The 22,088-nt window shown below is 37.2% G+C and overlaps 1 protein-coding gene across 7 annotated transcripts in view; it reads right to left on the minus strand.

Moving 5' to 3' along the window:
- Nucleotides 1-323: 323 nt before the first annotated feature.
- The window catches only part of CLHC1 (clathrin heavy chain linker domain containing 1), a 68,521-nt gene continuing 46,756 nt past the window's right edge, over nt 324-22,088 (minus strand). For all 7 annotated transcript variants that reach the window (XM_030827978.1, XM_030827971.1, XM_030827975.1 and 4 more), the window contains 4 exons: nt 14,696-14,870; nt 8,254-8,456; nt 5,367-5,546; nt 324-3,748 (listed from right to left, as the gene is read on the minus strand). In XM_030827978.1, coding sequence (XP_030683838.1) covers nt 3,552-3,748; nt 5,367-5,546; nt 8,254-8,456; nt 14,696-14,870 — 755 coding nt within the window. In that variant the 3' untranslated portion in view covers nt 324-3,551. The remainder of the gene's footprint in view (nt 3,749-5,366; nt 5,547-8,253; nt 8,457-14,695; nt 14,871-22,088) is intronic.

A 22,088-nucleotide genomic window follows, 5' to 3' on the forward strand; every position in this document is an offset into this window, starting at 1 on the left:
ACCAAACACCGCATGTTCTCACTCATAGGTGGGAATTGAACAATGAGAACTCATGGACACAGGAAGGTGAACATCACACTCCGGGGACTGTTGTGGGGTGGGGGGAGGGGGGAGGGACAGCATTAGGAGATACACCTAATGCTAAATGACGAGTTAATGTGTGCAGGAAATCAACATGGCACATGGATACATATGTAACAAACCTGCACATTGTGCACATGTACCCTAAAACCCTAAAGTATAATAAAAAAAAAAAAAAAATTATAGAGAAAAAAAAAAAAAAAAAAAAAAAAAACTAAAAAAACTATATAAATAATAGTGTCTTTTTTATGTATCCAATACATTTTTATTCAAGAACACAACAAATTATAACTACTAGCAAACTGACAGCTTTATATACTGAACATTTTGTTAAATGCTGTTTTTTTCTGAGAAAGAATGGAAGAAATGTATGAGCTTTCTATGAAATGTACAAAGTTAAAAAAAAAAAGGCCTCTGCTTGGATTTTTGACTTAACATATGCTTTAGCAATCTAACAGAATTCCAGGCACCTAAAAAGTAACAGGTTTTCATCTTTTAACGTTAAAAAAGTGATTAAGTTAATAGTCATTTCTTAGTTAATTCAAGATTTAGGAAAAGTTCTAAATATTAAAAAAATTTTTTTCATTACATTAGACTTCTGTTCAACATCTCTAAACCTTTCCAAATGAATGAATTTAATAGAAATTCATTTTGATACAAGCTTGACTATAATAAACAAAAATGTAACTAGTTACAATTAAATCTTTCAGACCTTGGAAGAAATATCTTCCTTTCCTCACTGGTATGGTAGAAAGAAAACCTAATATGAAATCAGAGAAACTTAGTTCATCATGACCCTTGCTATGCAACTGCTATGTAAAGCAATCAATGGCAAGAGGAAAAAAGGAGAGAAGACACACTCAAGACAGCAAGACCTGATAGAGTACATGAATGTTGGTTAAATCTTCATTGGAACAATTCAAATGTTAAAAGGCATTTTTAAGCAACTGGTGAAATTTGAATATGGACTGGCTATTAGATAATGCTAAGGAATTATTATTAGTAACTTTTAAAATATGCTGTGTGTTTCCATTGAGGTTGTAATCTTGCTAGCAGAAATTGTGTGCAAAATAGGTATTCAGTAGATGTTGTTGACGCTGATGTTGAATTGTAGTATTTGAAATTTAGGCTGAAGGTCAAGAAGCATTGGGAAATAATTTGTACCTTTTCAGAATTACTGAATTTTAGAGTTGGAAATGACAAGAGGAGGTATCTAGTCAAAATAAACTTAAGCATGAGGAAAAGGACACATAGCTAGACAGTGGTGGGGCTGGTCTAGAATGCAGGTTTCTGTGCTGAGGCCCAGATTATACCTCCTTCAGTGTAGCTTACATGGAGGCTCTTATAGCTTCAAAGCCCTCTGTAGCTCACAACTCAATTCCTTCTCCTTTCTCATTTAACTTTATAATCTTGCTCTTCCTCCCAACTCCATTTTCCATTGCCAGGCATTTTAATTTATATTCACTTGACAACTTTTACTTTCCTTGGGAAAGCTGCCAAAGGCAATGCTAACTGAGAAGGAGTAATAATGAGCAAAGGAAAAACAAGGCAAAATTAGAAGAATAACAACAACGGCTGTTTAAGCTTTCTCTAGATTTATATACCTACTTTATCCTCCTGGCTTTCATGGAGACATTTTTTTTCCTAAGCTCTGTCAATGGACACATAATAGCTTTCTATCAATCATATAGGTCTCAAAGGAAAAAAAAAAAGGTTTTAAGCCATTGGTACACAAAGAACCAGTGCTGCCGAAATACCTCTCCCTTTCCATTCCTTTTTTCCATCCTTTATCTGCTCTTTTCAACAGCCTGTATGAAGGCCAAAAATCAAAATATTATTTTGATAAGCCTTTTAGTAATAAATTGCTTTTTAAACTATGCACATGTATTACTTTAAAAATGCTACGTTTTAGAAAGCTGAATTATAATTATCCAGTACTCTGTTTAGCACCAAATGGAAAAATTAAAAACTCAGCTTGAATGCTTCTGAATTTATAAGATAAGCCAGGCAAACCTAATACGAGTGTGGACAGATAACTTATCATCAGCAATAAGTTGTACCAATATATCAAATACTTTAAAGAAGGAAAAACATATAAATACAAATGAATAGACATATGGGATTTAGTAAGTACAAACTAAGTAGAGAAATGTGTGTTTCTGGGGCCTATTACAAAGGAATTACAGCTATATTTCACTAAGTTCCTCTATCATGTTATACACTTACACTACACATACATTATCACTAATCCTCACAACAAGCCTAAGGGAGGACTGCCCATATTTTATAAATGAGTAAGAGGTAGGACCAGAATTTTAATATGAAGCTGTCTGACTCCCCGTTCATCTTCTTTCCACTATAACATAAAAATACATATTCAATTTAAATTTAGGAGGGGAAAAGTTATGCTCTTTGCTGTTATTCTAATAGCAGCTCATTTTCATTTTTTACTTGAAAATTTTTTTTCTTTTTTTAATAACAGAGACGGGATCTCACTGTGTTGCCTAGCTGGTCTCAAACTCCTAGGCTCAAGCGATCTTCCTGCCTCGACCTCCCAAAGTGCTGGGATTACAGACATGAGCTACCTTGCCCCGCCAGCAGCTCATTTTAACCATGTTCCATGGTCAAGGCTGACATTTAGCTAGTAAGCTCTGGTGTGGCATAAGGGCTAAAGGCTGTTCTGATTAACTAGGTATCTGTTCTGCTTGATTTGTGCCCATGCCATACTAATCATTAAATATTTTTAAATTACACCTGTCCATGGCACAGAACTTTCAGAGTTTTCAATCAAATACTTATTCAGACACTTGAAATAATCCAAAACCACTTCTTATGACATATTTTTCATACCTATAGGTATCACAGGTCTACTTCTATGCAAAATTCGACTGGTCTTCTCTCTAAGTAGTAACATGCCAAGATTCCCAGCTTTTATACTAGAAGCCTGAGCTTTACCATATTTATATATATCAAAGCATGGGGCACATTTTTAAATCAGCAGTACAAAATTACTATACTCTAGGTTTTTGCCAGCAAGTCCAACATTAAAATGATATCCTGCTTTTCTTGTCAAGACAGGCTTTTAGCATTTCATGTTTGGGAAGACAGTCTAACACACAGGATACTACCCACACCTTCCTCAGTTCTTGCTATCATATTACATCACCAGAAAGTAATATATCTGGACATTAGCTTATGTCCTTAGATAAAAATGCCTACACTGTTTCACACAAAGTTATAATCTTGGATTTTAGCAAGATTCAATATAAGAAATGACCATATGGGAAAAAGGAAGCAATAGTATAAATATTTCAAAGACAAATCTAAATGTCATCATAACAAAAGTGTGATTTATTTCTGAGATCTTCTTACTCTAGATTTATTTATAAGTTAGTTATGTTAAAATCAGTTTGCCCAACCAGCATACATAAGGTGTTGTACAAGCTCCCTCAGCTGGTTAAGATATAGAACTACCAAAACACATGTTCCATTAGGTTGACTGCATCATCCTCTTCAGAAATTTCTGTAACTGCAGCCTGAGATCGAAGAATAGACATGATGTCATCAGATAATTTGTCAAAGCCACTCTGTGAACATATATTTGCCACTTCTTGCCACTTTTCTATGGAGCAAAAGGAATCATTTATCATAAGACTTTCTACTGCATCTGTGGGGAAAAAATACAATATTATAGTATGGCACTTATTTGATAATCTATACTTCAGTGATTCTTCAAAAATAGAAAAGGACATAATTTCAACTCAGTTACTGTTAAACTCTATCTGATTCCCCTAAGATTAATGATATAACATGCAGTGCTCAGTCAAGCTCATGGTAAGTACTCATGTTAGTTCCTTCTCCTCCTCCCTTACCATTAACCTCTTCATGTCTCAATTCAACCCTCTACCACTTCTGACATTCCACGTCTCCACTCATCTCCTTCTTGTTAAGGTAGCAGATGTTGAAGGCTACAAGGCAGGAACTCAGAAAGTGATGAATGTGGGCTCATCCTTATTCACAGAGTCTATAAGGCACCACTAGAAACTATCAAATAACTGTGGACCTATAGGTCAAGTTTTCATGATTTCAAACACTTATATAAATGCCTTAGTGGAGCTAACCCAAGGACTGAAGAAACTCTTTGACAAACTCTTTATCCTATCTCTAGCTGGAGACCTCTTAATGATGGGGCTTCTATAACAAATATTTTTCTTAAGGAAATAAAATCATTTTGTTTGTTAAAGAAATTTAATATTATTTACTTTTTAAAATATCTTAGTGATCTATCAATTTATGGAACTCATTTCTTATCTATTACCTGCATTACTTATGGTACTTCATAAAAGAGGATCACTTTTTAGAATACTGTCATCACTATAATTTTATTTCTACCATAATTATTATTTTTCTATAAAAATATTTTAGTTGATATCTGTAATGATAATTTCAAAATATAAAGTTATCTTCCAAAATATGTTTTCAAGTAATTTAAAATCAAGTTGTCTGTTCAACTTCCTATATTAAATTAATGAAAAGAAAATAAAAGTGAGTTTTAATTATTCTCTCTCCCTCTCGATTTTTTTGAGGGTCTCACCCAGGCTGGAGTGCAGTGGCACAATCACGGCTCACTGTAGGCTTGAGCTCCCTGGGCTCAGGCAATCCTTCCACCTCATCCTCTCCAGTAGCTGGGACTACAGGTGCATGCCACCACACCTGGCTAATTTTTGTATTTTCTTCATAGAGACAGGGTTTTGCCAGGTTACCCTGGCTGGTCTTGAACTCCTGAGCTCAAGCGATCCACCCGCCTCAGCCTCCCAAAGTGCTGGGATTACAGGGGTGAGCCACTGCACCCAGCCTAATTAGTTATTCTCTAATCCACAGCAGAGTTAGGTTCAGAGTGAATATCATATGTAAATACACATACATTTGGTTTAGGAATTAAAACATATAGTTTATATCTACATAACATTTAAAATACATATAAAAGCTAAATATACACATATATCAACATATATAAAGTTTTTAGTGTTAGTGATTATAATTATTGTAATATTCCCCTTAGTCTTCATAAACATACTCCCTTCATTCTAATTCTCTCAAGAAATATATCCTATTACCAATAGATTATTATTTACATGGCAATCTTTACATTTACAAACTCCTAAAAATAACTCTTGCTAAGAAGGAACTCTTAGGGAAATTTGAGTTAACTCATGCATAATCATCTTGAACCTCTCCCTAGATAACCCACTACTATTTCCTCTACAACATTTTATTCTACTTACCTATCCCACCTTTATTTATTTCTTGAAGTAGCTTAATGCCAACTTTTTTCATATCTACAGAGAACAGATGAAGTATGGCAAGACCAAAAGATAAAGATGGTTGTTTCTCATTCAACTCTTTAGCGAGACACTGAATTAATTCAACTTGGGGACATGATATTAATAGCTGCAACAGGTCATCTGAAGGCGAAAATGAAAAACTTTATGTCAGTGCCCTAATATGATAAATCAACTAGAAACTAGGATTAGCTAATGTCTATACCTGCCAATCAACAGTTTTTCTAATCCTTTCGAAGCCCTCAATGATCCACTCCAACCTAAACTCAACAGTACTATCCCCTAGCCCCCCTCAAAAAAAATCATGCTCAGCATAGTAAAAAACAAAGGAAAACTACCCATAAGAGCATCCAAAACATAAACAAATAATTATAATGAAAAGAAATGTGGTATAATAAAAATATAGATTGGCTATTAGGAAACCTGAATTCTAATCATAGCTCCATCAGTCACTTACTCTTTTGGAACTCAGTTTTCACATCTGAAGAGTGCTAGAATTTGAGATAATTTCTAAGGTTCCATCTAATACTACAGTTTGTTTGTCTATATCTTGTTGCTCATATTTGGACCAAATTCTGGTGAGTATAATGTCTTTCTTTCTGTGCCTTGCACAGAAAAAGCAACTCAGTAATTTTTTTCCTAAAACTATCAAGCATTTAAAAATTCAAAAATGAAAACTTTAAGAAGCCATTAGCTATTTCAAGTAGCTAGAGACGGAGCCATATGAAGTTTCCTATATTTGACCACAAAAAGCACAATTCCATATGGGTTAATCTCTAGTTAACCACTGAGGTAATCTAAAGCTACAATTATGATTTGTATTCTTAAATTTTTTCAAAACAAATTCTCACTGTGTGGCCCAGGCTGGAGTGCATGGCTCATCATAGGCATAATGATTGTGTACTATATCCTCAAACTCCTGGGCTCAAGCAGTCTCCCGCCTCAGCCTTCCCAATAGCTGAGACTACAGGCGTGCACCACCATGTCCCACTCTATACTCTCAAATTTATAAACTTTGTATTAACTTCCTAAATTTTTTAAAGTAAAAATATTATTTTGGGGCCACAATAGAGGTAATTTTTAGAATAACTTCTGAGTGCCTTTCAAGAACTACCATAAACATAATTTGAACTCTGAAAGCCTTGGGTTTTTAAAGTGTATTTAATATATAGAGATGGGGTCCCACTATGTTGCCCCAGGCTACTCTTGAACTCCTCGTCTCCCTTTTGCTTATTACATTTCAAAATCCATTTTCTTTTTAAAAAAATTATTATTATTATTATTATTATGGGATAAGGTCTCACTCTGATGCCCAGGCAGGAATGCAGTGCCACAATCACAGCTCACTGCAGCCTAGAAATCCTGGGCTCAAGCGATCTTCCCAACTCAGCCTCCTGAGTGGCTGGGACTACAGACCCTATCCCTAAAATTTTTAAATTCTAAGAGTAATTAAAATCTATATCCCATGTCTAAACATTAACTAATATAATTCTTACATATGGAAAAATAATAGTTAACAACACAGAAACTGAAACTGTATACTTACATAATGGAATATTAATTAATACCTACTATGCCAGATTCTGTCCTGTCACTACATAACCAAATCACTTAGCTCTAGCTGTGCCTTAGCCTCTCTGTGGAAACATACTATTTTTTTCATCTATAAAATGGGACAATAACAAAACCTACCTCATAGAGTCAACATAAGGATTAAGTGAGATAATCCATGAAAAAAAGCCTAGCTATTATTACAATAATAGTATAGGGCATGCTGTTATTAATGAAGAAATTTGTAACTTAAAAAAAAAAACATAGGTTCTAAGAAAAACTCAATTAATTGCTTGAAAATGATCAGATTCAACAACCACTAAAACTCCTTTTTCCTGGAATAATGTGACCTAAAATGGCCATGTTTGGTTCCATTTTGCATCTTCTTAGAACTGGGATACACAGCCTGCAAATCAGGACAGGCACTGGCCTGGGGGATGGGGAGATGTCAGCAATGCCTGCACTTAGAGTTATTGTCAAACTAGATCCAGAGTAAGAGATCCGCTCTTCCAACTAGGGTCACCCTAAGGTCCACAGTTCTCTCAGATTACCATTCAATTGTAATCTCAGATTACTGTTCAATTGTGTTTTAAAATTTTGAAATAAATTAGCAATTCTTCATTTATAATGCTTATATCACAGTTCAAAACATTATACATCGCAGGCTGGGTGCGGTGGCTCAGTCTGAGGTGGGCAGATCAAAAGGTCAGGAGAACAAGACCATCCTGGCTAACATGGTGAAACCCCATCTCTATCAAAAATCCAAAAAGTTAGCCAGGTGTGGTGGCGGGCACCTGTAGTCCTAGCTACTTGGGGGGCTGAGGCAGGAGAATGGCGTGAACTCAGGAGGCAGAGCTTGCAGTGAGCCAATATCGCGCCACTGCACTCCAGCCTGGCAACAGAGCGAGATTCCTTCTCAAAAAAAAAAAAAAAAAAAAATTATATATCACAAATAAGTTATCTTTAAAAATCATATATGTAGTATGTTCTAGCATATCTGCTAAGTTTATCTTTAAAGCTGTCTATTTCCAGGACTATATGGTTTATTAAATGTTTGTATTTTGAGGAAATACATAATATTTTTGAATGTCTAGTATGAAAGCCAATCAATTCCAGCTTACCTATGTTCACGAAAAATTACAAAAGAAATCTTCTACTTATTGGTATATATAAAATTGATTTTATAACATAAGTTTAAAGTAGTGCTTGCTATTATGGGTAATCTTACAATTAAAGTCCAGAATTCAAATGTATACAAATGGCAGACTTTTTAACTTACCGGTAGTAAAGTCCTTCAACTGCTGTATGTACTCCATGACCCTATGAGTCTGCCCCTGTTTACACAAGCAAAGAATAGCTTTCTTGTGCAGGCCACATTCACTGTAGATAATCTGAGCTAAAGCCAGGCACTTGGCCTTGTTATAAGTATCCTGCTCCCCATAATCACAAATCACATCCCCAGCCTCCTCAGAAAATGTCAGTCTAGAACAAGCAGATCAATAAGACATATGTTAGAAAATTCCTGATGAGTGGCTGAGACTGAAATATTTGAAAATTCAGCACAGTAGAACTGGATTTTCTATTGCCTGTAAGAATTCCAAGTTACAATTTAATAGGCAATTGATTATGTAGGAGAAATTAAACATATCTGAGATTTAACAACAACAACAACAAACAATCAGTGTGTATTCCCTTGGAGGAAGACATTTTGGCTCCTCAAAAGCTCAAGTTTTAAAAAAATCCACAAACAAGATTAAAACTCTCCTAAAAAGACTGATGGGTCTAAAAATTACAAGGTAAACAAAAAATGCTCTCATAATTGGGGGTCTTAATATTCTCAAGCAGTTATCTAGATTCTAAACCCTATGGAATATAAAAGCTTATTATATGTTGGTTATAGATAGTGACAACAATTTCAGCTCATAGAGGTGGATATTGCAAGCACTCGTACTAAAAGGAAAACAGAAAGTGCGACAGCAGTGTTATTTTTTAAATTTGTTATAGATTTATAAGAGGCAAAAGGGGAAAATGGACATAATTCTGCCTATTAGGAAAGACTGAAGAAGCAGTTCTTTTGAAATGGCTCAACTGAATAGATTTCACTTGTACCACCTTTTATATACAACTGAATAGATTTTAATGTACCACCTTTATACACAATTGAAGTTAATCATCTGATGTACTATCAGAGTAACTTCACCCAGAAACTATAGGCATAGCCAAAAGAACATCTGTGTAAGATTAAAGATATCACTTCTAATTACTAGTGGTATGAAAAGTATACTTTATATTTTTAATTAATAGTTACAAAATAACGGCAATCATGTGATATTGGTGTCTGTATACATCTAAAAATGCTGATAACATTAAAATGAAATCCTGAACCCCCTACAAAATGTCTCTTTACTGAAAATTCAGTAAATAAAGCCTTCTGTTTTTATTGGGGTGGGCAGCAGAGGGGTGAGTCAAATCAAGAAGCAGTTTGAGTACAAATCAATTATTCAGTTAAGCAATTCTCTGACTTCCACACTTTAATACCAAAATATAGGTTTTAGTAGCTACAGTTGCCACAATTCCTGAGGCTGAACAAGTTAATTATTTCAATCTATGTAGTGACTGAAATACTGTAGCAAAATCATAATGCCAGTATTTTAGTATTTATTTATCTTATTAATGCCATTATTTTTTTAAGGGTCACCACCTCAGAGAAGGCCAGGGCTGGGAAGTGGGCCAGGGAAGTTCCCTCCCCCTTTCTCCCTCCAATCACCTCATCATACCCTCTTTCTGCTTTCCGAAAGTCCCTTTGTTGGGTTTTCTCACCCTTACTCCTAACTCAAAGAGGACTCTTTCTGGGACTTCTGAAAGTGGATCTGAGACCAGGCTAGGTCTGGAGAATATGAATAGCTAGCTAATAAATAAAATACGCTTAACCCCACAGTAATCTAAGACATATTTGATTATAAATTTGATTTTTAGTTTTTTTGATGTCAAAATAAAGGTAATATACAATCTCTAAATCTACACGTAAAATTTATTTACTGTTACTTTCTAGGATTGAGTTTGCAAAGTTAAAATTTCAGAGGATATTTATCTTCCTCTGGGAGCAATGTCTGCAATTAAGAGAAGTAATACCGGTAAAGGATGGTTTCTTAAAATTTAGACTTTGTAGACCAAGTGATTAGACTTTTCACAGGTAAGAATGACTGAGAGAGCCACGATTAGCCCATACGGCAGGCTGCTAAAGGGCTAGCTCTAGGCTGAGCTTCTGGGAATGAACTGGAAGGCTTTTTAAGGTAGTCATGTGACACAGGCCAGATAATCAGAGGCAGAAACCAGGAAACAGAGACTAAGTATGAAGAATGTGAATTGCCTTTAATATTCCCTGTTATATTATCTCAGGATCCTTAAAACTAGTGGCATTTCCTCAATGCATGTAGTCACACAACTGCATAGTTATTAAAAAATTTAAATTCTTACAACTAAAAGGTTGAATGGGTCAAGAACCATCACTATGTGTAAGAAACTTAATCTTGTCTGAAGTGTCTTTGCACTAGAACTTTTTAAAACAGGTTTTGGTAAAGAACATACACTTTCTGATGATGTCCTCAAGTCCAAACCATTTCCAGTACTCCCTGATAAGTACTTTTTGTGGAGGGTGTAGAAACATGATCAGGCAGAGAAAGAGAGAAGGGCGGCAAAGAGAGAAAAGAAGGGCATACATATGAAGAAGAAAATTAACAGGCCAGGAGTGGTGGCTTACACCTGTAATCCCCAGCACTTTGGGAGGCCAAAGCGTGTGGATCACCTGAGGTCGGGAGTTTGAGACCAGCCTGATCAACATGGAGAAACCCCGTCGCTACTAAAAATACAAAAAATTAGCCAGGCATGGTGGTGAATGCCTGTAATCCCAGCTACTCAGGAGGCTGAGACAGAAGAATCGCTTGAAGTCGGGAAGTGGAGGTTGCAGTGAGCTGAGATTGAGCCACTGCGCTCCAGCCTGGGCAATAAGAGTGAAACTCCATCTCAAAAAAAAAAAAAAAAAAATTAAACTATTATGTGGACAGTAAATGAAGGCCATAATAAGAATGGGTGGGAGAAATACTTTGCACTGGTAAATAGTGCCATCAAGATAGCTTTATTGAGTTGTATAGGGGAAACGGTGAATTTGAAATGAGTGGTAGTAGGCAGTAGTATGCAAAGCTACCATTTTTATGTTTGGGACATTTCTAAGTCATGAATTTATTTAGGAAGTGCTTGCTTACTAATGTCCATCTATCTCCTTATAAGATGATACCCTTCTTAAAGATGAGAGCTGTTCATTATTCTCTAATATGTATTCTACATCCCTATGCATTCAGAGTCAAGTAAGCATAGCCCTTATGCTGCCAGTAGCAGGCTATAACTACTAGATAGATGACAGGGAGGCCTTTCCCTAGTCTGCCTTCCAATATACACAGCCCAGCCCAACTTCACAAAGACATAGTATAAGCAGCTGCTATCTATTCTCTGATTGATCTTCCTAAGTTGTTCCATGGTTGTGGTAGACACTGTTCTGGTGCCTCATCCAGGTCCCATTTACTGAACCAGTGCCCCTTCTCCAGCTGACTACTAACAGCTCACAGTTGCCCCCTTCTCGGAAGAATTGTCCTCAGGTGTCTGTAGCCACCTCACTCAGAAAATTATGCCTATCCACAACCCCCAATAGTCTACACTCAACCCCCAGTGACTGATAGGAGTTACAAAAGGCCAGCCCCTTAATAAAAGGAAAGAATTCTGTGTAATGTCTATGCTCTGTAACCCTCTCCCTGTGATAATGGCTAATACTAGACTTGAACTGAGTTCACATCCTTGCTTGGCTCTTTTCTAAGTCCCATCCTATTTCATTCCCCTTAAAAATTTTCCTGAGGAGTAGTTTATTAGTAAATGATCTGCACCCTAATACAAGTCTCAAGTTTTCTTCAAGGAAATAGGGAAGCTGAGTGCCAAAAATATTCCTCTCTGCTCCATTATACAGCAACAGTCCTACCTGTTCATGATAATCAAGTCAGTCAAAACTTCTAGACTCACAGGCACTAAAGTTGCAGGCATGGGAAGCACAAATTTCCTGGGATGGTTAATTTTATGTGTCAACTTGACTAGGCCAGAGGGCGCCCAAATATTTGGTTGAAAATTACTCTGGGTGTGTCTGTGGGTATTTTGGGATGAGATTAACTTTTTTTTTAGCTTGGAAGTATTTATTTTCAAATTGTAATGTCAATTTTACCAGTAGTAAAAAAGAGAGAGATTGCACTTATTATAATGAGTTACGTAGTTTGTCAATTTTTTGTTGAGATGACAATGTTAATATATATACTTTTATTCATCTGATAAAGATGTCATTCACACTTTCTATAAAGCTTCATTTTAATTAAGGGTTTCCTTCTCTGACATTAGTGCTATTATCGGAACAGGAAATTAGAAAGTATTTCAAAAGCAACACAAGCTTTTTACTCTGTGGCAACTGGCTCTGTTGTGTAGGTAATACTTACATTCCACACTTATTTTATTCTTACACTGGTAAAAACATTCCAATGTTTTTTTGTGAGAAATCATTGAGGGAGGGGCTTAAGACTATATTATTATAACAGCAATTTTAAATGACCACTCTAACAGAGTACATGACCTGTAAGTGGTACTAAAAAATACTGATAGACTTTCAAAAATAAATCTAACATAATTTGTTTAATAATTTTCTCATTTTCCCTAATGTATACTTTTGTTGCTGTTGTTTGTTTTTTGAGACAGCATCTAATTCTGTTGCCCAGGCTGGAGTGTAGTGGCATGCTCAAGCTCAGTGAAGCCTTGATCTCCAAGGCTCAAGTGATCTTCCCACCTCAGCCTCATAAGTAGCTGAGACTACAGGCATCGCCACCATGTCTGGGTTATTTTGTTTTATTTTATTTTTTCATAGAGATGAGGTCTCCTATGTTGCCCAGGTTAGTCTTGAATCCCTGAGCTCAAGCAATCCTCCCGGTCTGTCCTCCCAAAGTGTTGGGATTACAGGCATGAACCACCATGACCAGCCCTGAAATTTTCTTTAGAAGCTAACAAAACTGATTTTCTTGTTTTGTTCAAGGCTTAACAAAATTCAAAACATTTCTAAATAAAAAGTCAATGTCTGAATAGACTGTATAATTTTGCCAAACATGATAATTTTAGGTGCATGGGAATAGGCTCTCAGGCCTTAAGATGGGTTCTTCCTCTTCTTCTTTTTTTTTTTTTGAGATGGAGTTTCGCTCTTGTTGCCCAGTCTGAAGTGCAATGGCGTGATCTCGGCTCACCGCAACCTCTGGGTTCAAACGATTCTCCTGCCTCAGCCTCCCAAGTAGCTGGGATTACAGGCATGCGCCACCACGCCCAGCTAACTTTGTATTTTTAGTAGAGACGGGGTTTCTCCAAGTTGGTCAGGCTGGTCTTGAACTCCCGAGCTCAAGTGATCCATCCGCCTCAGCCTCCCAAATTGCTGGGATTACAGGCGTGGGCCATGGCAACCGGCCAAATGTGGTTATTCTTTGTATGAAAATTGAAGACTGATTCTGCCCTACCCCAAGGTATTCACACAGGAATGTTATATGAAAGGTCTTTACTTGCTCCCAAGCTTATAATTCTGATAGATATGTATATGACTATGTAGATCCCCAGGGTGAGTGTGCACTTACTTTACAATCATTCCTACAGTTGCTTTATGGTTTGCCCATAATTATGAAAAGCCAGCAGGCATAGCGATTGTTCTACTTATAGCCAGGAGTATCCACGAGGAGAAAAAAAGCTTACAGGAAAACCTAAGATTCATTTCTTAGATGACCTGATAGGATTTTCACCCTTTGCAGCTGTGTAACTAGTGAGGAACGTTCATAGACCAGGAAAATCAAACATTCAGTTGAAATGATGCTGTTCTGTTCTCTGCTCTAGATGGGAGCCATCTTCCCACAGATGTTACTTTAAAGGATCTCCTCTCCTTTGCCTATGTCTATGGATAACTCTTGTCAATTTCTATCACCCAGATAATAGTCAATATGAAAATAAAGTTATTTGGAATGTAGTGGTGTATTTGCTAAGAAAATTAGATTTCTACAGGAAACTAAATGCATATATATATATACATATATTTTAGATTGAGTCTCGCTCTGTCACCCAGGCTGGAGTGCAGTGGCGCAATCCCGTCTCACTGAAACCTCTGCCTCCCTGGTTCACATGATTCTCCTGCCTCAGCTTCCTGAGTAGCAGGGACTACAGCCGTGCGCCACCATGCCTGGCTAATTTTTGTATTTTTAGTAGAGATGGGGTTTCACCATGTTGGCTAGGCTGGTCTTGAACTCCTGACCTCCAGTCATCTGCCCACCTCAGACTCCCAAAATGCTGGGATTACAGGCATGAGCTGCAGCACCTGGCCATCATGCCTGGCTAATTTTTGTATTTTCAGTAGAGACAGGGTTTCGCCATGTTGGCCAAGCTGGTCTTGAATTCCTGACCTCAAGCGATCCTCCCACTTCTGCCTCCCAAAGTGTTGGGATTAGAGGCATGAGCCACCACACCCAACCACTAAACACTTTCTGATTAATTGCAATAGGGACCTGAAGTAAATGTTCAAGTAACATATTGATAAAACTATTAATATTTTTAGAACAAACAACTTTATTAACCAAATGTCAAAATTAAGTTTAAAGCTTAACTTTGCTTACCTTTCCTGTGTAACCCAATTGATAACTAAATCTAACCGTTTTTCCGATAATCCACATTTGATTCCTTCCAGGGTTAGAGCTGCATCAACAGGACATCGAAAAGCATGACTTGTGATAAAGAGGGCCTCAAAAAATAAGAGTAATGGAAGAGGCTTTCCTCTAATTTTTCCAACAGCTACAGAAAGGACAAAATTTTCAGAGTCAAATACTTTAAGAAATAGTTTGCTTTTTCTTATTTCATATAACTATTTTCGTGCCTTTGCTTTTCTAAAACTTTAACAATCTAAAATTATACATTTATAATTTTTAACTCATGCTTATAGATTAAACTTTATATTTTGGATAATGACTAAATATCACGTGCCATGTGAAGACGGAGGCAGAGATTGGAATGATCTGCTACAAGCCAAGGGAGGCTACAAATCGCTGACAACAACCAGAAGCTAGGAGAGAGGCATGGAATGGAATCTCCCTTAGAGCCTTCAGAAGGAATGAACCCTTGACACCATGATTTCAGACTTCTGGCCTCCAGAACTGTGAGCGAATATATTTTTCTTTTAAGTCATAGAGTTTTCCTGTTAATGAGGCCAATTTGCTATGATCGAAGAGAACAAAAGGTGCAGCTGCAGATACACAGGGGATAAAATTCCTAATGCAAACTATCCTGCTTTAATGACCAATCAAATGAGGCAAATATAAAACTGGACATTTAAAAGTATATACTTAGTCTAACACACCCTAACATAGAAAATAATTCAACGAGGATGACAAATTAGGATCCTGAAATTTACATGTTGATTTAGCCAGTGACCAAATAAAGTATGTCAATCCCAAATCAGCATGACTACAATTCATTTTTTATTAAGCTGTCTGTACACTCAATGCTTGAACTTGCAGGGGAGGAAGACTGTCAATTTGAACTCTTAATCCATCAGATTACTTTCCTTTTTGTGAGCAGAAAATAAATTTATCACCATATCTTATTTTCTAGATTTTTATTTAATTCTCCTCCTCAAAATCAAGTGAGACAATTTAGAGAGAACAACTGGATATGGATGTCTTGGAATTTAGAGAACAAAAAGACCAGAGCCTGATATTTGCCTGGAAAGTTTAAAGGTGAAAGGTTAGAGTGAGTAAAGAGAATTAAAGTACAAGCAAATTCTACTTTCAAAGATTGCATGTTCCTTAAGGGTGAAGGAGATTCCATGAAAGGCAGGTAGGCTGGTTGTCTTGAAAAGGCTCTCTCAGAGAGGTCTGCATGCAGACCAGATAACCCCACCTGAGAGAGTCTTTGGGGGTACACACCACCAGAAGTAGCTAAAGGGAAATCATTAGCAGCCAGCTAAAGTAATACCTCCTAAAACAATAAAAGGCACAATGGAAAGTCCCCAGTGAGGGAAGGCCCTAAAAAGCAAAGACTAAAGCAGTAAACTAGGAGCCAACATTGGGCATCTACCACACCCAAGAAACATCAAAGCCAAATGACCACTGCACCAGTTGAGTAAGACCTTTCCTGTCTCTTACATAACCCCACTGTAAAGCTGCCTAGTGATTAGAAGAGGAGGGAGTAGCAGAGTAAAGAAGAAGCAAACATGTCTCCTGAGCCTCAATAGGTTCTAGAGCCAAATCAGAGCCTAACCAGGGTAAGGGGAAAAATTTTAGATTAAACAAGAGATTGCAGTTTCGATTTAGTTTAGACTAGACTTTTGGGTACCTAAAAATAAAACTATTAATATCTAAAAGTGAGTGAAAAAAAGCTATGTGACATGACCAAGATATTATCCAGTAAAAGAAATAGGAAGGTCAACACAGCCCTTTTAAAGGGCAATGGTGAGGAAGAATAAAATTGTTTCTTGCTTTGTACTCTTTCAAGTCTAGCTTGAACTTTAGACTCTATCATGTCTAACTGATCTATGATCCAGTTTCATAGATCAAAGCTTGGTAAAACCAGGTATGAAATAAAAAATGGATTCTGCGTCTGATTGAGAGTCTACTAATGAAATGCATGGATTTTCACAAGACAATATATAATATCTATTTTTTTATTGTTCACAGACTTTTTAAACTTATTTCTCAACTCTCAGATACACTGTATTGTAAAGAAAATTAATTCTGAATAAGTGGCATGGTGCTAAAAACCCCTAAAGCTTGTATAGTGCTTTGAAATTATCAACTGGTCTTAACCAATAACCCTAACAAGGTGGGTGTCATTAACATTCCTAGTTTTCTTTTCTTTGTTTCTTTGTTTCTTTTCCTTTTTTTCTTTTGAGATGGAGTCTCGCTGTCGCCAGGTTGGAGTGCAATGGTGCGATCTCGCCTCACTGCAACCTCTGCCTCTCGGGTTCAAGCAATTCTCTTGCCTCATCTTCCCATTTAGATGGGACAACAGGTGCGTGCTACCACGCCCGGCTAATTTTTGTATTTTTAGTAGAGACGGGGTTTCACCATGTTGGCCAGGATGGTCTCGATATCTTGACCTCGTGATCCGCCTGCCTCAGCCTCCCAAAGAGCTGGGATTACAGGCGTGAGCTACCATGCTTGGCCTGTTTTCTTTCTTTTCTTTTCTTTCTTTTTTTTTTTTTTTTTTTGAGACAGGGTCTCACTCTGTCGCCCAGGCTGGAGTGCAGTGGCACGATCGCGGCTCACTGTAGTCTTAACTTCCCAGGCTCAGGTGATCCTCCCACTTCAGTATCCTGGGTAACTGGGACTATAGTCATGTGCCACCACGGCCAGCTAATTTTTTGTATTTTTTGCAGTGACAGAGTTTCGCCATGTTGCCCAGGCTGGTCTTGAACTTCTGGGCCAAGCAATCTGCCTACCTCAGCCTCCCAAAGTGTTGTATTACAGGCATGAGCCACCACACCTGGCCAACATTCCTGTTTTTCAAGTAATAAAACTGAGTTTCAAGTAGGTAAAGTAGCTTGCTCAAAGAACACAATGCAAGTGTATACTAAAGACAAAATTGAAACAAAGATATTGTGCCTCCTATTCAACATTTTATAACATTCTATCTTCATGTTTTGTGATAAGTTAAACATATATACATTTACACATACATATGATGGCAGAAGATAAAAGATTTCTTAGGCCAGGCACGGTGGCTCACACCTGTAATCCCAGCACTTTGGGAGGCCAAGGCAGGTGGATCATGGGATCATCTCGATCAGGAGCTCGAGACCAGTCTAACCAACATGGTGGAACCCCGTCTCTACTAAAAATACAAAAATTAGCCACGTGTGGTGGCACGTGCCTTTAATCTCACCTACTCAGGAGGCTGAGGCTTGAATCGCTTGAACCCAGGAGGCGGAGGTTGCAGTGAGCTGAGATGGCACCACTGCACTCCAGCCTGGGTGACAGAGTGAGACTCCGTCTCAAAAAAAAAAAAGATTTCCTATACCTACTATGGACTAACAAGATTCACGACAATTCAATTAGACTTTCAGGTAAAGACAGTAGACTGAACACACACATTCAATTTTAGCTCATTAAAATCATTAAAATAATAGTAAAGGGATTTCATAAGAATAAATTTGAAAGGAAATAACAAAATTCTGAAAGCCAGAAAATAGAGAGTGGAAACCAGCATGGCAGAGCCTTAAAAGTTTGATTCTAAACTACCAATAAGGAAAACCAAGAAGAAGCAATTCAATTCGCACCAAACAACACAGAAAGTCTCAGGAATTGCCAGCACCGGGAACCTCTGTAATGAGATGGGCTAAAACTAGAAATCTTGGCTGAAAGGCTGTTTAAAAAGCTATCCCTCACCCAGTCAGGTGATACCCCCTTCCAGTATGTAGAAAAAGCTGAGGCTTATTCTCTGAAAAAGATAAAACAAAAGGTGTCTACATGAAGACAACAGGCACAGTTAAGGGTAGAAATACCAAACTATTAATACGCCTTTTTTGAATTTCCAGAGAACTTTCTTCATCACTAGAATCACACTACATGTAAGCTCCATGATGCTAATCATTTTTGCAGGTTTCATTTCCTGCTATATCCCCAGCACCTAGAACAATGCCCAGCACATATTAGATAATCAATTTTGTTGAATGAAGAGTAAACGAATAAACAAATGAATGAGCTGGCTCCACACTTGTCTGCCTCTTTATCTCTCTTCCCAATTAGTCCTTTATCTCATTGAAAGGATTGGGTCTTACTAATCTTTGTATCTTAGTACCTAGGTCATAACAGTTTAATCTACAGTTAAAAACAGTCTATTTATTAAAATTTTCTGAAAATGTTATAGGAATATACTGCTGTGAACATTATTTTATTAGAAGCTCTGCTTCTACCAATGATATCTTTGAGCTTTAATATGTCTTAAAAACTAGATTTTATACAAACTTTTAAAAACAGAAAGCAATTGTCCAAAAAATAAGTATTTTAAGATTTAAGTGATTTTAATCGATTCTAAGCTATCAAACTTGAGATGGGCCTTTAAAGATCTAAGACTCTGCAAACATGACAGTGTGGCTCACATGGACTACCATTCCTGGCTATATCTTTCCCTCTCCTTAGATAAAATAAAACAACCTACATCCACATGGGAATGAAGTCTGAATTTCAGTTATGTATGTGATTCAGGAAGCCAAAGCCAACAAATTAACAAAGATCAGCGGGCTGTTGAAACATTAGAGACCAGGCAGAGACAAACACAAAGCCTTTCCAGAGAATACACAGTAATCCCACAGTGGGGAAGAAATTAAGCTCACAATATTATCAATGTAAAAAGCTTACAATATTATAAATAAAAATTATCAGTCACACAAATCAAAGCACATCCATGAGCATGAGTTAGGATACCCAATAATCTGGAGAATTTATACTTCAGAACTACAAACAACTCACTATAAAAGAGAGTATAAAATATCTATGTTTGGCTGAGCACAGTGGCTCGCGCCTATAATTCCAACACTTTAGGAGGCCAAGGTGGGAGGAATGCTTGAGCCCAAAAGTTTGAGACCTGCCTGGGCGACACTGTGAGATGTCATCTCTACAACAACAACAACAATAACAAAAAACACATTAACCAGGCATGGTGGGTGTGCCTAGTACCCAGCTACTTAGGAGGCTGAGGTGGGAGGATCACTTGAGCCCAGAAGGTCAAGGCTGCAGTAAACTGTGATCACACCACTGCACTCCTACCTGGATGATAAAGTGAGACCATGTCTCAAAAAAAAATTATATGTTTAAAATTATTAGAAATATAAAGGTAGAAATGGAAGCCATAATAAAGAGGAACAGATTTTTAAAACAAGCAGATTTGAAATGTTCTAGAAACAAAAGATATGATCACTGAGGTGGCACTACAAATCAGTGGAGAAAGTACAGACTTTACATAAATAGTACTAGAACAGAGAAACTATATATTTAAAAAAATGAGGCCGGGCGCGGTGGCTCAGGCCTGTAATCCCAGCACTTTGGGAGGCTGAGGCAGGCAGATCACCTGAGGTCAGGAATTTGAGATCAACCTGGCCAACATGGTGAAACCTCGTTTCTACTAAAAACAAACAAACAAAATAATAAAAGAAACTAGCCAGGCATGGTGGCATGCACCTGTACTCCCGGCTACTCCTGAGGCAGGAGAATCGCTTGAACCCAGAAGGCAGAGGTTGCAGTGGGCCGAGATTGCGCCATTGCACTCCAGCTTGGGTAACAAGAGTGAAAGTCCATCTCATAAAATAAAATAAAATAAAATAAAATAAAATAAAATAAAATAAAATAAAATAAAACTGGGCCTGGCATGGTGGCTCATGCTTGTAATCCCAGCACTTTGGGAGGCCAAGGCAGGAAGATCACTTGGACCCAGCGCTTCCAGACCAGCCTGGCCAACATGGCGAAACCCCATCTCTACCAAAAACATGAAAATTAACTGGGTGTGGTGGTGCATGCCTCTAGTCCCAGCTACTCAGTGGTTGGGGCATGAGAATCACTTGAACCTGGGAGGAGGAGGTTGCAGTGAGCTGAGATCAAGCCACTGCACTCCATCCAGCTCAGGTGACAGAGCAAGACTGTCTCAAAAAAAAAAAAATTATTAAAGAAAAAAACTGAACTCCCAAATCATACTGAACACAAAAACAAGTTTCAGGTAGCTTAAAAACCAAATGTAAACAGCAAAACTATGATATTTTCAGAGGAGAAAAAAGAAAAATGACTTAGGGTAGGGAAGGAATTTTACATTATAAATAAAAATAATTAACCTCAGAGGAAAAGACTGATAAATTCCACTACATTAAAATTAAAAACTTCTGTTCATCTTAAGATATCATCATGAGAAACGATTTTTGTAACTCATTTTAATTAACAAAAGATTAATATTTACATTTCATAAGTAACTCCTAAAAATCGAGAAAAATATAGACAATCCAGCAGCAAAATGGGCAAAAGATCTTAAGTACTTCACAAAACAGGAAATACAAATACAAAGATACATATGAGCTGAGTGCAGTGGCTCACACCTGTAATCCCAGCACTTTGGGAGGCCAGGGTGGGAGGATGGCTTAAGGTCAGGAGTTTGAGACCAGCCTGGGGACATAGCAAGTCTCCATCTCTACAAAAAATTTTTAAAAATTAGCCAGGCATGGTGGCTCACAGCTGTAGTCCCAACTACTCAAGATGCTGAAGTGGGAGGATCACTTGAGCCCAGGAGGTTGAGGCTGCAGTGAGCCATGTTTGTACCACTGTACTCCAGCCTAGGTGACAGAGCAAGACTCTGTCTTAACCAAACGGTATATGTGTATACATATATATGAAAAGATACTCAATTTCACTGGTAATGAGGCAAGTTCATATTAAAACCATAATAAATTTACATGACCACAAGAATGATAAACATTTAAAGGTCTAACACTACCAACCATTGTCAAAGATATGGAACATAGGAAATCGCATACATTACCACTGGGAATATAAATTAATACAAACACTTTGGGAAAATGTTTCTCATTATCTTCAAAAGCTGAAGATATGCATACCTTATGACTCAGGGAGTTCGGTCTTAGATACATATCCCAGGGAAGTTTACATACATGCCCCAGGATATATTTTCATAGCAAAATTGTTTATAATAGCCCCAAACTAGAAACCATCTAAATGTCCATCCACCACAGAACAGATAAATACATTGTAGTATATTTCAATCTAGAAGATTTAAAATAAACCACAGCTACATGTAGAAACAAGGCTAAATTTCACAACTAATGTTGAGTGAAAAAAAGACATAAAACAATATAAGTATAAGCAATAGTATAATTCAGGAACACATGCAGGATTAAAGAATATATACAGTATAATTCAATTCACATTTAAGTGCAGTGGATTACAAGGATGTGATCCAGCTGCCTATCTCAGTAAATATAAAAGACATATTTTTATTTTCATAATTTCCTTAAGA

Source organism: Nomascus leucogenys, chromosome 14, assembly GCF_006542625.1.
Source record: "Nomascus leucogenys isolate Asia chromosome 14, Asia_NLE_v1, whole genome shotgun sequence".
Taxonomy (NCBI): domain Eukaryota; kingdom Metazoa; phylum Chordata; class Mammalia; order Primates; family Hylobatidae; genus Nomascus; species Nomascus leucogenys.